We start from the raw sequence: 16,110 nt of genomic DNA, 5'->3' as shown, positions 1-16,110 counted from the left end.
CAATGCAGTACCTTATTAGTGTGCTCACCTGTGGCCAGGGTAGCATTAAAGGCTAGCTCCATAGCGTCCCCATTTGGACTGAACTAACATGACAGGGCATTACAGGCTCCATGCAGTGCACTACCCTGGGGCCTAGGTTAGCATGGTAGAATTAAAGGCTAGCTCCATAGCACCCCCATGTGGCCTGGAGTAACATGACAGGGAATTACAGGCTCCATGCAGTTCTCTACCCTGGCGCCTAGGTTAGCATGGTAGCATTAAAGACTAGCTCCATGGCGCCCCCATGTGGACTGAACTAGCATGACAGGGCATCACAGGCTCCATGCAGTTCAGTACCTTATTGGTGCACTGACGCACAGTGTTGAAGAGATCAGAAACATCTTACTGGTTATCCTGGTGGAAATCAACAGCCAATGAAGTGTTACGTTCCAAAGAGTTGATTTTAGTTTGGGAGGGAATTTAAGACGGCCAATTGGGATAATGTACTATCAAATGAACATATAAATGAATGGTGTAATGAAATGATCAATAAGTATCTGAAAGTGGGAAAGGTACTCATGGAACGTGTTCTGATGCAATGAATCTTACTGTTGTACATTGCAATGTATCACTGTTATTGCCTCCCAACTCAGATAAACTATTACAATAATAATACACACAGATGCATCAATACAATTCTCAAATGTCCAACTGAAGCAGGGCTCTGCAGTGTTGTGTGTGTGTGTGTGTGTGTGTGTATATACTGACTGCAGTAGGGCCTTGGTCTTGCGTGTCGGGTGTGTCGGGTGCACTCTCCCCCGTGGCGCCGCGGCGCACTCTCCCCCGTGGCGCAGCGCCATTGATTCTGCCGGGGAAACTCCACGCGTAGTGTTCTGGCTTGCCGCCCTCATAGCAGCGCCTCTGATCTGAGTTTAGCAGCGGACGCCGTCGTCGTCGGTTGGTGGAGTCACCTTTCAGCCGGGATACATCCGCTTTCAGTTGGAGAATTTGTTGGCCCTGCTTCTCCAAGAGAGCCTGTTGCTTCTGCTGTTTGAGGATAAACTGAGCCAACCGTTCCACCAGAGCCAATGAGAAAACACGACATTAATGGGCAACATAAAATAAACGTAACAAAATAACTTACAGTTGGCTCGGTCCTTCTTTTGGGCCGCCTCCTCGTATTTGGTTCCGTTCCCCGGGAGCTTTGCCCCGTCTCTAGGCTCACTCCCTGCCTCTTTGTCCCCCCTGAGGTGGAGCTTTGTCCACGTCTCTAGGCTCACTCCCTGCCTCTCTTTGTCCCCCCCGAGGTGGAGCTTTGTCCCCGTCTCTAGGCTCACTCCCTGCCCCTCTTTGTCCCCCCGAGGTGGAGCTTTGTCCACGTCTCTAGGCTCACTCCCTGCCTCTCTTTGTCCCCCCGAGGTGGAGCTTTGCCCCGTCTCTAGGCTCACTCCTTGCCTCTCTTTGTCCCCCCGAGGTGGAGCTTTGTCCCCGTCTCTAGGCTCACTCCCTGCCTCTCTTTGTCCCCCCGAGGTGGAGCTTTGTCCCCGTCTCTAGGCTCACTCCCTGCCTCTCTTTGTCCCCCTGAGGTGGAGCTTTGTCCCCGTCTCTAGGCTCATTCCCTGCCTGTCTTTGTCCCCCCCACGGTGCTCCCTTTATGTGGCCTGGACTGCTGGTTGTCACTCTCCCCTAATTTCCCGATTGGTTCCATCAGCGTCGCGGTGCCCCGCCCGGGTACTCCTAGCAGAGGGGGCCGACGTCCCGGCACGTACATCCCCTCTATCATCAACCTCCCGCGATACCACAGTATGGTTTTGTTTCACATGGTTCTAATAATCTAGTTAAATGGATACTTTAGGATTGTCACTTTAAAACATTAAAGTTAATGCATTTACATTGCTGTCACATTCAGCAAAACTATCTGGAGAGGAAGATATGGGTGTAGAGAGAGAGAGAGATAGCGTTATGTTAGATGGGTGTCCTGACTCTCTGTGGTTACTAAAGATCCCATGATCCAGGACCTGTCCATATAATCTGATTCATTATGACCTAACAGGCAAAACTGATTCTAGATCAGAACTCCTACTCTGAGACAGTTTGTGGCTACGGTCGCAGGATGAATATGGTCCTGATTGGACTGCTGTTGCCCCTTACTGACAAACACATCCGTATACATTGTTAGGTGTGTCTGTCAGCTGCTTTGTACTCGGGACACGATTCAATCCAAGGAGTGTTATCGAGCAGTGGGTAGGTCATTTACAGAGATTACATTCAATGAGTGATAGAGGGAAAGAGAGAGATGAGGGGAGAGAAAGAGAGACAGAGACAGAGAGAGGGGGGGTGAACAGGAACAAAAAGACCGCTGTCCCTTTATACCACTTTATGTTTATTATTCCATATCACATCTTTATACACCTTCTTCAAAATACTGTTCTATTCTACCATCCCTTGTTCACCCAGTGATTCATTCCTTTTATCATTTCATTCATATGTTCATTCAATAGGAAAGCCACAGGTAAGAGGCACTTAGAAAAATAGAAAAAGTCATTTTTTAAAAAAGAATACAAAGAGTCTGAAACGACATCCTATTCCCTTTGTGGTGCACTTTGTGGTGCACTACCCCCTCTGTCTGGTTTCTGATTGGTCCATTCAGGAAGCAGGTCCATTTTGATTGGTCCATTCGGGAAGCAGGTCTATTTTGATTGGTCTATTCAGGAAGCAGAGGCCAGATTGACAGCAAGCTACCATTTACAATAGACTGGGCTAAAAGCCGGGATTTAATTAAAGAAGCGATAAGCAAACAACACTCTCAACAATGATCCTTTTAAAGGGAATTTCCAAGATGTTTGCAGAGATTGCATTTGCGGTAAACGCTGCGGATGTCATAAATGACCTTTTAAAAGTCAAGTGCAGTGAGCTCATCGACAAAGCATCTTTGATTGAATCCTGGCCCTTGTCTAACAACTATCTACTACTAACATCGATAACTGACGAGACACTAAGTATCTATATTGACTACAGGGTTGGTGCCAATTCCATGTCAATTCCAGTCAATTCAGAGAGAAAACCAAATTCCAATTCCAAATGTTCCTCATTAAAGAGCATTGGATTGGAACTTTCTGAACTTACTGAAATTGAAACGGAATGGACACCAACCCTGACTGGTTACCACTGTTCTTTGAGTGAACTGTGAGGGCAGTTGTAGCTACCTAGTTTCCATTGAAATCAATTCATTTTATAGCATAATTAGCATTTCATCAAAATGAATTTTTAAAAAGCTGCGAGCTAGAAAAGACTTACTATAATACTCCTGCATAGATATCGAAGTGCATATTGAAGATTAGATCTAAAAATACAACTGTACATATGATCCAGTAAGGAGAGAAACATTTAAAACAGTATAAAGAAATAAGTATTTTGTTATTAATTATGGAGTGTATTTGTTATTAAAAATGTTTTTGAATAAGTGCTTCCATGTGAGTATTCTATGTATTCACAAAAACCTGTTTGATTTGAAATTCTGTCTGATCCCCTGGTTTAAACTAAGTTCATTAAAAGTAAGTTAGAGTTAAACAAAAAATGTAGGTTTCATTTTTTTCTCTCTCTCAATCCCTTTAAAAAAATGTAAGGTATTAAACATTGTTACAAAGTTATAAAAAACTATGTGATCAAAAGTACATAGTTTTGCTTAAATGAAAAAAAGTTAAATAGTAAATAATAGTAAATAATAATGTAAATAATACATGACATAACAATAACATGACAATTTGAATATTGAGAGAGAATACATGACATAACAATAACATGACAATATGAATATTAAGAGAGAATACATGACATAACAATAACATGACAATATGAATATTAAGAGAGAATACATGACATAACAATAACATGACAATATGAATATTAAGAGAGAATACATGAAAGACAGTCTTGAATCATGTTAGGGAATAAAACATCAACGTTAAGCAAAGTGTTTCTTTGTAGTCAAAGGACATTAGGAGTGGTAATTGTTCATTCTGTCTGTCTGTCTGTCTGTCTGTCTGTCTGTCTAGTCCAGCAGTGAAGGCTCTGAAGGGCGTATGATGGTGGGACGGCCTGGGGCCGCTGGGGGTCTTCTGTTATAGAGGAGGACAGAAGGAGGGAGAGAGAGGGAGAGAGGGAGGGAGGGAGGGAGAGAGAGGGAGGGAGGGATGGAGAGAGAGGGAGGGAGGGATGGGAGAGGGAGGGAGGGAGGGGGAGAGGGGAGAGGGATGGAGAGAGAGGAAGGGTGGGATGGGGAAGGAGAGAGAAGAAGGGTGGGATGGGGAAGGAGGGAGGGATGGATAGGGTGAAGGAGGAAGAGATGGAGGGAAGGTGGAGGGAGAGGGAAGGAGGAGAGAAGAGAAAAACATATGTATCATTCCCACAAGCCACGATACACCAAACCCTCCACAACTACCACCATCACTACCACAACCACAACTACCACCACCACTACCACAACCACAACTACCACCACCACTACCACAACCACAACTACCACCACCACTACCAACACTACCACTACCAACACTACCAACACCACCACCACCATCACTACCACAACCACTACCAACACTACCACAACCACTACCAACACTACCACAACCACTACCAACACTACCACAACCACTACCATCACTACCACAACCACTACCAACACTACCACAACCACTACCAACACTACCACAACCACTACCATCACTACCACAACCACTACCATCACTACCACAACCGATACCAACACTACCAACACCACTACCACCACTACTACCACAACCGCTACCAACACTACCAACACCACTACCACAACCAACACTACCACAACCACCACCAACACTACCACAACCACTACCACAACCACTACCAACACTACCACCATCACAACTACCACCATCACTACCACAACCACTACCACCATCACAACTACCACCATCACTACCACAACCACTACCAACACTACCACAACCACCACCAACACAACTACCACCACCACCACCAACACTACCACAACCACTACCAACACTACCACCATCACAACTACCACCATCACTACCACAACCACTACCACCATCACAACTACCACCATCACAACCACTACCAACACTACCACAACCACCACCAACACTACCACAACCACTACCAACATCACAACTACCACCATCACTACCACAACCACTACCAACACTACCACCATCACAACTACCACCATCACTACCACAACCACTACCAACACTACCACCATCACAACTACCACCATCACTACCACAACCACTACCAACACTACCCCAACCACTACCAACACTACCCCAACCACTACCAACACTACCACCATCACTACCATCACTACCCCAACCACCACCATCACTACCATCACTACCACAACCATCACTACTACCACAACCACTACAACCACTACCACAACCACTACCATCACTACCCCAACCACTACCATCACTACCCCAACCACTACCATCACTACCACAACTATCTATCACTACCCCAACCACTACCATCACTACCCCAACCACTACCATCACTACCCCAACCACTACCATCACTACCACAACTACCACCAACCATCACTACCCCAACCACTACCATCACTACCCCAACCACTACCATCACTACCCCAACCACTACCAACACTACCACAACCACTACCATCACTACCACAACTACCACCATCACTACCACAACCACTACCAACACTATCACTACCCCAACCACTACCATCACTACCACAACCACCACCATCACTACCATCACTACCACAACTACCATCACTACTACCACAACCACTACAACCACCAAACCCCCCACAACCATCACTACTACCACAACCATCACTACCACCACTACCACCAAACCCCCCACAACTACCACAACCACTACCATCACTACCCCAACCACTACCATCACTACCACAACCACTACCATCACTACCACAACTACCACCATCACTACCACAACCACTACAACCACTACCACAACCACTACCATCACTACCCCAACCACTACCATCACTACCACAACCATCACTACCATCACTACCACAACCATCACTACTACCACAACCACTACCACCAAACCCCCCATACCATCACTACCACAACCACTACAACCACTACCACAACCACTACCACTACCATCACTACCCCAACCACTACCATCACTACCACAACCACCACCATCACTACCATCACTACCACTACCATCACTACCACCACAACCACTACCACCACAACCACTACCACCACCACAACTACTACACACCACCACAACCACTACTACCATCACTACCACAACCACCACTACTACCACCACAACCACTACCACCACAACCACTACCATCACTACTACCACAACCATCACTACCACAACCACCACTACTACTACCACAACCACTACCATCACTACCACAACCACCACTACTACCACAACCACTACCATCACTACCACCACAATCACTAACACCAACCCCCCACACTACTACCACTACCAGCACCACTTGCACCACTACTAATACCACCACTACCACTACCACTACCACCACTACAACCACTACAACTACCACCACTACCATAACCACTACAACCACTACCACCACTACCACTACTAATACCACCACTACCACCACCACAACTACAACTAAGAGCTCTTACCTGGGTATGCCGGGGGGCAGTGCTGGGGGTACCCTGGCTGGGCGAGATGGGATCAGGGGGACATTGGCGACAGGGTCCGCTGCACTGTAGGTGTTGACTGGTGGGGGTCCAGGTCGAGAGGGGATAAGGGGCGCCCCGAAAGCTGGGTTTTGGGGACTGGAGGGAGGAGGGGCGGCGGTGGGGCCTCTTGCTGCCGGGGGGCGACTAGGAGGGGGGACAGCGGCCGGGGCTGGTCTGGCCTGAGGGGGGCTGGGGGAGGGACGAGGAGGGAGGGGAGAGGGGGAGAGAGATAGAGAAGGGGGAGATGGAGAGAGATAGAGGGAGGGGGGGGGGAGATAGGAGGGGGGAGAAAGAGAGAGAGAGAGAGATAGATAGAGGGGGAGAGAGAGATACAGAGAGGGGAGAGAGACAGAGAGAGAGGAAGAAAAAGGGGAAATAAATATATTTATATTCACAGTTTCACATCCAAATGTACATTAACCCACACGTGAGAGCCTAGTGTGTGTTTGCACATGCGAACTGTATCTGTACGTGTGTGTGTGTACGTGCGTGTGTGTACATGCGTATCTCTCTCTGTTACCAGGGTTCCTTGGTCCTCCAGGTGTCGTCTACAGGTGGAGGTACAGGAGCTGACACTGTGGTTGTACTGATGTCTCCTATGATCACCAGGGCTTCTTTCAGAGCATGGTACATCCTCAACATCTCATCTCTCCTCTGAGCCTGGTCAGCTGACTCCTCCATCAGACTGCCCTGGTCCCCACAGGAATACAGGTAGGCCAACAACTCAGAATGGATGAAGTCTTTAGCCTAGAGAAGGAGAGGGGGATGGGGGAGGGAGAGAGGAGGAGAGGAGAGAATTAGTACATCAAACTCCACAGTTCCCCACAGGAATACAGGTAGAAGTCTTTATCCTAGAGAAGGAGAGGGGGAGGAGAGGGGGAACGAGGGTTGTGAGAGGAGAGAAGGGAGGAGAGAAGAGGGGGAGAGAGAGTTGTGAGAGAGAGAAGGGAGGAGAGAAGGGGGGAGAGAGAGAGAGAGAGAGAAGGGAGGAGAGAAGAGGGGGAACGAGGGTTGTGAGAGAGAGAGAGTTGGGAGGAGAGAAGAGGGGGAGATAGGGTTGTGAGAGAGAAAGAAGGGAGGAGGGAAGAGGGGGAGAGAGAGAGAAGGGAGGAGAGAAGAGGGGGAACGAGGGTTGTGAGAGAGAGCGGGAGGAGAGAAGAGGGAGAGAGAGAGGGAGGAGAGAAGAGGGGAGAGAGGGTTGTGAGAGAGAGAGAAGGGAGGAGAGAAGAGGGGGAGAGAGAGAAGGGAGGAGAGAAGAGGGGGAGAGAGAAGGGAGGAGAGAAGAGGGGGAGAGAGAGAAGGGAGGAAAGAAGAGGGGGCGAGAGAAGGGAGGAGAGAGGAGGGGGAGAGAGAAGGGAGGAAAGAAGAGGGGGAGAGAGAAGGGAAGAGAGAAGAGGGGGAGAGAGGACATAAGAAATAAGAAGAGCAGAGGAGAAGATAAGACATGAGGTCTCAGACTTGTTGACAAAAGTGTGTGGTTCTGGTGTGTACGCGTGTGTTCACACTTCCACGTCGTCTCCATGCTGACGTGCTATTTGTTGCTACTTGGCTACCTGCCAAACTTGTTTCCTGCTTTTAATAACCGTTTAATCAAACTAGTTTACCAACGTCCACACTCAACTTTTTCATTCAACTTTTTCACCCCGGGCTCTTTATCTGTGCATGGATCTGCAGGACCGCCACCAGCCGAAAAAGCTGAGTAACATTATGCCTTGTCACTGCAGTCGCTGTACTCATAATATACAGGAGAACGATAATATACAGGAGAACTATCGCCTTATGGTGAGGATAGCCGTGCTGTAAGACCAGCTTCAGATGTAATCGTCATTTCAGTGTAGGAAAGGATGAAACAGCGTCCGTGCCACCAGTAAGTACAGATAATAGTATAAATCCCTCGCACAGTCCCCGCAGCCAGACAATTTCTCATGGCTTCTGGAGGGAAATGCTGTAGGAATGCTCAACCGGTGTCGCTCATTCAGTCGACAAATACTTTCAACCGGTTTTCCCCATTAAGCAACGAGTCAGAGCCCGAGCCTTCCCAAGTCTCTCCTCCACCAATCACGGGGTCTGAGCCACCGAAGCCTCCCGCCATTAGCTCTGACAAATTGAAAACGCTAGTCATTCCATTACCCGCAGTATTAGACTTAAAACGAATCATCCAGCGATCATACACTGTTTACCAGGGGGCAGGGCTACCGACGTTAAGGCTAATCTGAAGATGGTGCTGGCTGAGCCTAAAACTGGCGAGTGTAGATGGTATAGGGATATTGTTAGCCACGTAGACACCAACGGTGTTAGGATGAAACAGTCAGAGGTCACCAAGTGCAACATATCTTTAACATGTAACTTATCTAGAAAGATGTGTTGGCATCGAGTAATTAATTCAGTTAGTTCTAAATACAGCTGCTAGAATCTTGACTAGAACCAAAAATATGACCATATTACTCCAGTGCCTCCTGTTAAGGCTAGGGCTGATTTCAAGGTATTACTGCTAACCTACAAAGCCTTACATGGACTTTTTCTGACCCATCTCTCTGATTAGGTCCTGCCATACACACAGTTGAAGTCGGAAGTTTGCATACACAAAAGTTGGAGTCATTAAAACCCGTTTTTCAACCACTCCACAGATTTCTTGTTAACAAATGATAGTTTTGGCAAGTCGGTTAGGACATCTACTTTGTGCATGACACAAGTCATTTTTCCAACAATTGTTTACAGACAGATTATTTCACTTATAATTCACTGTATCACAATTCCAGTTGGTCAGAAGTTTACATACACTAAGTTGACTGTGCCTTTAAACAGCTTGGAAAATTCCAGAAAATTATGTCATGGCTTTAGAAGCTTCTGATAGGCTAATTGACATAATTTGAGTCAATTGGAGGTGTACCTGTGGATGTATTTCAAGGCCTACCTTCAAACTCAGTGCCTCTTTGCTTGACATCATGGGAAAATCAAAAGAAATCAGCCAAGACCTCAGAAAAAAGACTTGTAGACTTCCACAAGTCTGGTTCATCCTTGGGAGCAATTTCCAAACGCCTGAAGGTACTACGTTCATCTGTACAAACAATAGTACGCAAGTATAAACACCATGGAACCATGCAGCCGTCATACCGCTCAGGAAGGAGATGCGTTCTGTCTCCTAGAGATGAACGTACTTTGGTGCGAAAAGCGCAAATCAATCCCTGAAAAACAGCAAAGGACCTTGTGAAGATGCTGGAGGAAACAGGCACAAAGGTATCTATATCCACAGTAAAATGACATAACCTGAAAGGCCGCTCAGCAAGGAAGAAGCCACTGCTCCAAAACCGCCATAAAAAAGCCAGACTACGGTTTGCACATGGGGACAAAGATCGTACTTTTTGGAGAAATGTCCTCAGGTCTGATGAAACAAAAATAGAACTGTTTGGCCATAATGACCATCGTTATGTTTGGAGGAAAAAGGGGGAGATTTGCAAGCCGAAGAACACCATCCCAACCGTGAAGCACGGGGGGTGGCAGCATCATGTTGTGGGGGTGCTTTGCTGCTGGAGGGACTGGTTCACTTCACAAAATAGATGGCATCATGAGGCAGTAAAATTATGTGGATATATTGAAGCAACATTTTAAGACATCAGTCAGGAAGTTAAAGCTTGGTCGCAAATGGATCTTCCAAATGGATAATGATCCCAACCATACTTCCAAAGTTGTGACAAAATGGCTTAAGGACAACAAAGTCAAGGTATTGGAGTGGCCATCACAAAGCCCTGACCTCAATCCTATAGAACATTTGTGGGCAGAACTGAAAAAGTGTGTGCGAGCAAGGAGGCCTACAAACCTGACTCAGTTACACCAGCTCTGTCAGGAGGAATGGGCCAAAATTCACCCGACTTATTGTGGGAAGCTTGTGGAAGGGTACCCGAAATGTTTGACACAAGTTAAACAATTTACAGGCAATGCTACCAAATACTAATTGAGTGTATGTAAACTTCTGACCCACTGGGAATGTGATGAAAGAAATAAAAGCTGAAATAAATCATTATCTCTACTATTATTCTGACATTTCACATTCTTAAAATAAAGTGGTGATCCTAACTGACCTAAAACAGAGAAGTTTTACCAGAGTTAAATGTCAGGAATTGTGAAAAACTGAGTTTAAATGTATTTGGCTAAGGTGTATGTAAACTTCCGACCTCAACTGCACCTACACATACGCTATGATCACTAGACGCAGGCCTCCTTACTGTCCTTACTGAGGCAGGACTTTCTCCTATAGAGATACATTTTTATGGAATAGTCTGCCGATCCACGTGAGAGACGCAGACTCAGTCTCAACCTTTAAATCTTTCTCTTCAGTAGGTCCTATGATTGAGTGTAGTCTGGCCCAGGGGTGCGAAGGTGAACGACAAGGCGTGACAAACCACCCTTGTTGTCTCTGCCTGGCCGGCTCCGTTCACTCTACTGAGATTCTCTACCTGGCTTGCTAGTACTCTCCCATGCCGTCCCTACAAGGGGTGAATCACGCTGTGCAAGGCTATACTCAACTTGAGTGGGTTGAGTCACTGACGTGCTCTTCCCGTCTGGTTTTGCGCCCCCTCGGGCTCGTGCGGTGGAGGAAATCTTTGTGGGCTATACACCACCTTGTCTCAGGGTAGTAAGTTGGTGGTCTGTTGATATCTCTTTGGTGGTGTCGGGTATGTGCCTTGGCAAAGTGGGTGGGGTTATATCCTGCCTGGTTGGCCCTGTCCGGGGGTATAGTCGGACGGGGCCACAGTGTCCCTCGACGACCCCCCCAGAATGAGACTCCAGTATCTATGCTGCAATAGTCTATGTGCTGGGGGGCTAGGGTTAGTCTGGTATATCTGGTATAATTCTCCTGTTATATCTGGTATAATTCTCCTGTTATATCTGGTGTACTGTGTAATCTTAAGTATGCTCCCTCTAATTCTCCCATTTCTCTCTCACTATCTCACACACTGTGTGTGTGTGTGTGTGTGTGTGTGTGTGTGTGTGTGTGTGTGTGTGTGTGTGTGTGTGTGTGTCCACTCACACTGTTGATCATGAGGTGCATGATGGTCTTGGGCATTAGATCCCGGATGGACTTGTTGACGATGCCGATGTAGGAATCCACTAGATTCCTTATGGTCTCAACCTGCCTCTCCAGCTGGGGATCCATAGAGAAGGATTCTGCTGGTCCTGTGTCCTCACTGTCAACCTGGGAGATAGGGGGGTGTGAGGGAGGGAGGCAGAGGGAGTGTGAGGGAAAGGGAGGGAGGGGTGGAGGCGAAGGAGGCAGAGGGGGTGTGAGGGGAGGGAGGGAGGGGTGGAGGGAGGGAGGGAGGCGAAGGAGGGAGAGAGAGAGATGCATGAGACACATTGAAAAGGATTCTTCTGGTCCTGTGCTTCACTGTCAACCTGGGAGATAGGGGGGTGTGAGGGAAAGGGAGGGAGGGGTGGAGGGAGGGAGGGAGGGAGGCGAAGGAGGGAGAGAGAGAGATGCATGAGACACATTGAAAAGGATTCTTCTGGTCCTGTGCTTCACTGTCAACCTGGGGAAGGGGGAGGAGGAGAGTGTACATGTGTGTGTACATGTATCCATCCTTGTGTGTGCGTGTACGTCCGTGTGTGTTACCCAGTGTAAGGTCTGGAGTGTGTCGTCACGATCTCTGCTGGTCGGGTACTGTGTAGCAACCTAGCAGTGACAAACGTCCTGGTCTGCCCTAGAAAGCCTCTGTACATTACGGTCGCCAGAATGGCCAAACCAATTATTTTTCAGACAACCGTTTTGGGCTCGAGCATGTGTTTATTATGATCAAGTTCGAACCTCACTGTGAATTATTTTAAAGTTCTCTATCAATGAAGATATCAAGATGTTTCATTAAATACTGATCCATTCTGACTTCTAGATATTTAATGAAATTCTGATCCATTCTGAATACTAGATATGTAATTAAATACTGATCCATTCTGACTTCTAGATATGTAATTAAATACTGATCCATTCTGACTACATTTGTCGTCACACAGGACCATGTGCTAAAATAGACCAATCACGGGCCGGCCGGCAGGCTACGAGGACCCTCTCAGGCAGCATGAAAACGACTACATCGACCATGATCCTTTGCTATTTTAGGCTCAGGGTTAGGGTTAGAGGTTACAGTTAGGTTTAGGATTTAGGGTTAGGTATAGTTTTCGGGTTAGGGATTAAATTTAGGTTTAGGGTTATGATTAGGTTAAGGGTTAAGGTTAGGGTTAGATTTAGGGTTAGGGGTTTGAGAAAATAGGATTTTGGATGGGAATCAATTATTTGGTCCCCACAAGTATAGCAATATAAAAGTGTGTGTTTTACCTGGTCTTTCTCAGGGTTAGGGTGTGTGTTTTACCTGGTCTTTCTCAGGGTTAGGGTGTGTGTTTTACCTGGTCTTTCTCAGGGTCAGGGTTAGGGTTTTACCTGGTCTTTCTCAGGGTCAGGGTTTTACCTGGTCTTTCTCAGGGTCAGGGTCAGGGTTTTACCTGGTCTTTCTCAGGGTCAGGGTTTTACCTGGTCTTTCTCAGGGTCAGGGTTTTACCTGGTCTTTCTCAGGGTCAGGGTGTGTGTTTTACCTGGTCTTTCTCAGGGTTAGGGTGTGTGTTTTACCTGGTCTTTCTCAGGGTCAGGGTGTGTGTTTTACCTGGTCTTTCTCAGGGTCAGGGTGTGTGTTTTACCTGGTCTTTCTCAGGGTCAGGGTGTGTGTTTTACCTGGTCTTTCTCAGGGTCAGGGTGTGTGTTTTACCTGGTCTTTCTCAGGGTCAGGGTGTGTGTTTTACCTGGTCTTTCTCAGGGTAAACTCCAGCTCTGAGGAAAGAAGCCTTCCAGCTGTCTACATCCTCCTGTGTGTCACAGGCCAGCTCTATCTGACGTAGGTCCTTATACACGTTCCTGGAACACACACACGCACACACACTTAGTTATTGACAAAGTACACACACTCAGTATTTCTAAACGTTACATACACTGTTTACAGATACACACACACACACCTGGACTCGGTGTTGAAGATGGCGAATGTGTGTTTTGTGGACATGAAACCTTTCTCCACGTCTCTCAGCTTCAGGTTATCTAGAGGCAGCATGTACTTCTTCTCTTTCTCCTGGAAACACACACAGGTTATCTAGAGGCAGCATGTACTTCTTCTCTTTCTCCTGGAAACACACACAGTTATACACACACAGAACACACACACAGTTATACACACACAACACACACAGTTATACACACACACAGAGACACAACACATACACACAGTTAGACACACACACAACACACACAGTTATACACAGACACAACACAGACACAACACAGACACAACACACACACACACACACCACACACACACACATACATACATACATACATACATTACATACACACACACACACACACACACAAACACACAGACACATAACAAGAGGACATCATCTGTTTCAGTAGATATCTAGTTAGTTAGCTAACTATCTAGGTGACATCATCTGTTTCAGTAGCTATCTAGTTAGTTAGCTAACTGTCTAGGTGACATCATCTGTTTCAGTAGATATCTAGTTAGTTAGCTAACTGTCTAGGTGACATCATCTGTTTCAGTAGATATCTAGTTAGTTAGCTAACTGTCTAGGTGACATCATCTGTTTCAGTAGCTATCTAGTTAGTTAGCTAACTGTCTAGGTGACATCATCTGTTTCAGTAGATATCTAGTTAGTTAGCTAACTGTCTAGGTGACATCATCTGTTTCAGTAGCTATCTAGTTAGTTAGCTAACTATCTAGGTGACATCATCTGTTTCAGTAGCTATCTAGTTAGTTAGCTAACTATCTAGGTGACATCATCTGTTTCAGTAGCTATCTAGTTAGTTAGCTAGATATCTAGGTGACATCATCTGTTTCAGTAGCTATCTAGTTAGTTAGCTAACTATCTAGGTGACATCATCTGTTTCAGTAGCTATCTAGTTAGTTAGCTAACTATCTAGGTGACATCATCTGTTTCAGTAGCTATCTAGTTAGTTCTCTAGATATCTAGGTGACATCATCTGTTTCAGTAGCTATCTAGTTAGTTAGCTAACTATCTAGGTGACATCATCTGTTTCAGTAGCTATCTAGTTAGTTAGCTAACTATCTAGGTGACATCATCTGTTTCAGTAGCTATCTAGTTAGTTCTCTAGATGTCTAGGTGACATCATCTGAATATCCTGAATGTCTAAGACAACAGGTATCTGGTTGAGGGTTGGATCCGGTCAAGCCACTAGACATGGTATTAAGCTTTGGTTGGGGCAACATGGCTGCTAGCTTGTAGGGATGTAACCATTCACCAATATGCATTGGTCTCTGGTTCAGATGTTTAAGAAACAACTGCATCGGTCTTCCATATAACACACACACACACACACACACACACACACACACACACACACACACACACACACACACACACACACACACACACACGCACACTCTCCCCCTTACCTCCTCATCCTTGTACCAGGACAGTGACTCTGCAGTCAGGACGAACCAGTAGTCTTTGGACCCCCCCTTCATAATGCTTATGTTGATAGTGAGCCAGCCCCTCCGGATCACCTACACACAGCGGGACAGACCATTAGTTCAGGTTTGGGGGGTGAGAGAGAGAGAGAGAGAGAAGTAAAGGAGAGAGGAGGAGGGTAGTGGTACCTGGTTTGGCATCACTCTCTTCTTGTTGTTAATAGCAGCCGTAACAGTGGTCCTGTGTTGCGCGCTACAGGGGAAACAGAGACCAGATAGAAAGACTATCACATACGGGCTGCTTCCCAATAATATCTCCTTCTTCCTGAAGTGTGCTCTCGTTCACTACTCCCCACGAGTTTAAAAGCATTGGATTGGTGGAGTAGGCATGGGCTAGATAGGAGTTTCAGTATGTCAGTCGTTTCCTTTCAAATCAGTGAAGGGAAGTGAACAAGTGCACACTTTGGGAGAAAGGAGAGATAGTTGGGACGCAGCCGTGGACAACTGACATGAAGTGGACAAAGTATAACCTTTACAGGATCAGTGGGTCCCCCCGCGGGACGGTTGAGCTAACGTAGGCTAATGGGATTAGCATGAGGTTGTAAGTAACAAGAACATTTCTCAGGACATAGACATATCTGATATTGACAGAAAGCTTACGTTTTTGTTCATCTAACTGCACTGTCCAATTTACAGTAGCTATTGCAGTGAAAGAATACCATGCTATAGTTTGAGGAGAGTGCACAGTTATGAACTTGAAAATGTATTAATAAACCAATTAGGCACATTTTGAGCAGTCTTGATACAACATTTTGAACAGAAATGCAATGGTTCATTGGCTCAGTCTAAAACTTTGCACATACACTGCTGACATCTAGTGGCCAAAATCTAAATTGCAC

The 16,110-nt window shown here is 46.3% G+C and overlaps 1 protein-coding gene and 1 long non-coding RNA gene across 4 annotated transcripts in view; one reads left to right on the top strand and one right to left on the bottom strand.

The window, feature by feature from the left end:
* Positions 1-3,786: 3,786 nt before the first annotated feature.
* Positions 3,787-16,110, bottom strand: part of LOC139568299 (dynamin-2-like) — a 42,263-nt gene continuing 29,939 nt past the window's right edge. Inside the window, exons 14-21 of one of the 3 annotated variants that reach the window (XM_071390049.1) lie at positions 15,401-15,464; positions 15,197-15,307; positions 13,725-13,834; positions 13,512-13,623; positions 11,755-11,919; positions 7,246-7,472; positions 6,666-6,914; positions 3,787-4,097 (exon numbers count right to left, since the gene is read on the bottom strand). In XM_071390049.1, coding sequence (XP_071246150.1) covers positions 4,031-4,097; positions 6,666-6,914; positions 7,246-7,472; positions 11,755-11,919; positions 13,512-13,623; positions 13,725-13,834; positions 15,197-15,307; positions 15,401-15,464 — 1,105 coding nt within the window. In that variant the 3' untranslated portion in view covers positions 3,787-4,030. Of the gene's footprint in view, positions 4,098-6,665; positions 6,915-7,245; positions 7,473-11,754; positions 11,920-13,511; positions 13,624-13,724; positions 13,887-15,196; positions 15,308-15,400; positions 15,465-16,110 lie in introns of those variants that run through there. The other 2 variants (XM_071390048.1, XR_011673568.1) reach the window with 2 other exon arrangements.
* Positions 7,304-16,110, top strand: part of LOC139568302 (uncharacterized) — a 37,655-nt gene continuing 28,848 nt past the window's right edge. Inside the window, exon 1 of the long non-coding RNA XR_011673570.1 lies at positions 7,304-7,436. This is a non-coding gene — a long non-coding RNA (uncharacterized lncRNA). The remainder of the gene's footprint in view (positions 7,437-16,110) is intronic.

The sequence above is a fragment of the Salvelinus alpinus genome, chromosome 2 (genome assembly GCF_045679555.1).
Source record: "Salvelinus alpinus chromosome 2, SLU_Salpinus.1, whole genome shotgun sequence".
Classification (NCBI taxonomy): Eukaryota; Metazoa; Chordata; class Actinopteri; order Salmoniformes; family Salmonidae; genus Salvelinus; species Salvelinus alpinus.
This window is presented reverse-complemented; position numbering and strand designations above follow the sequence as displayed.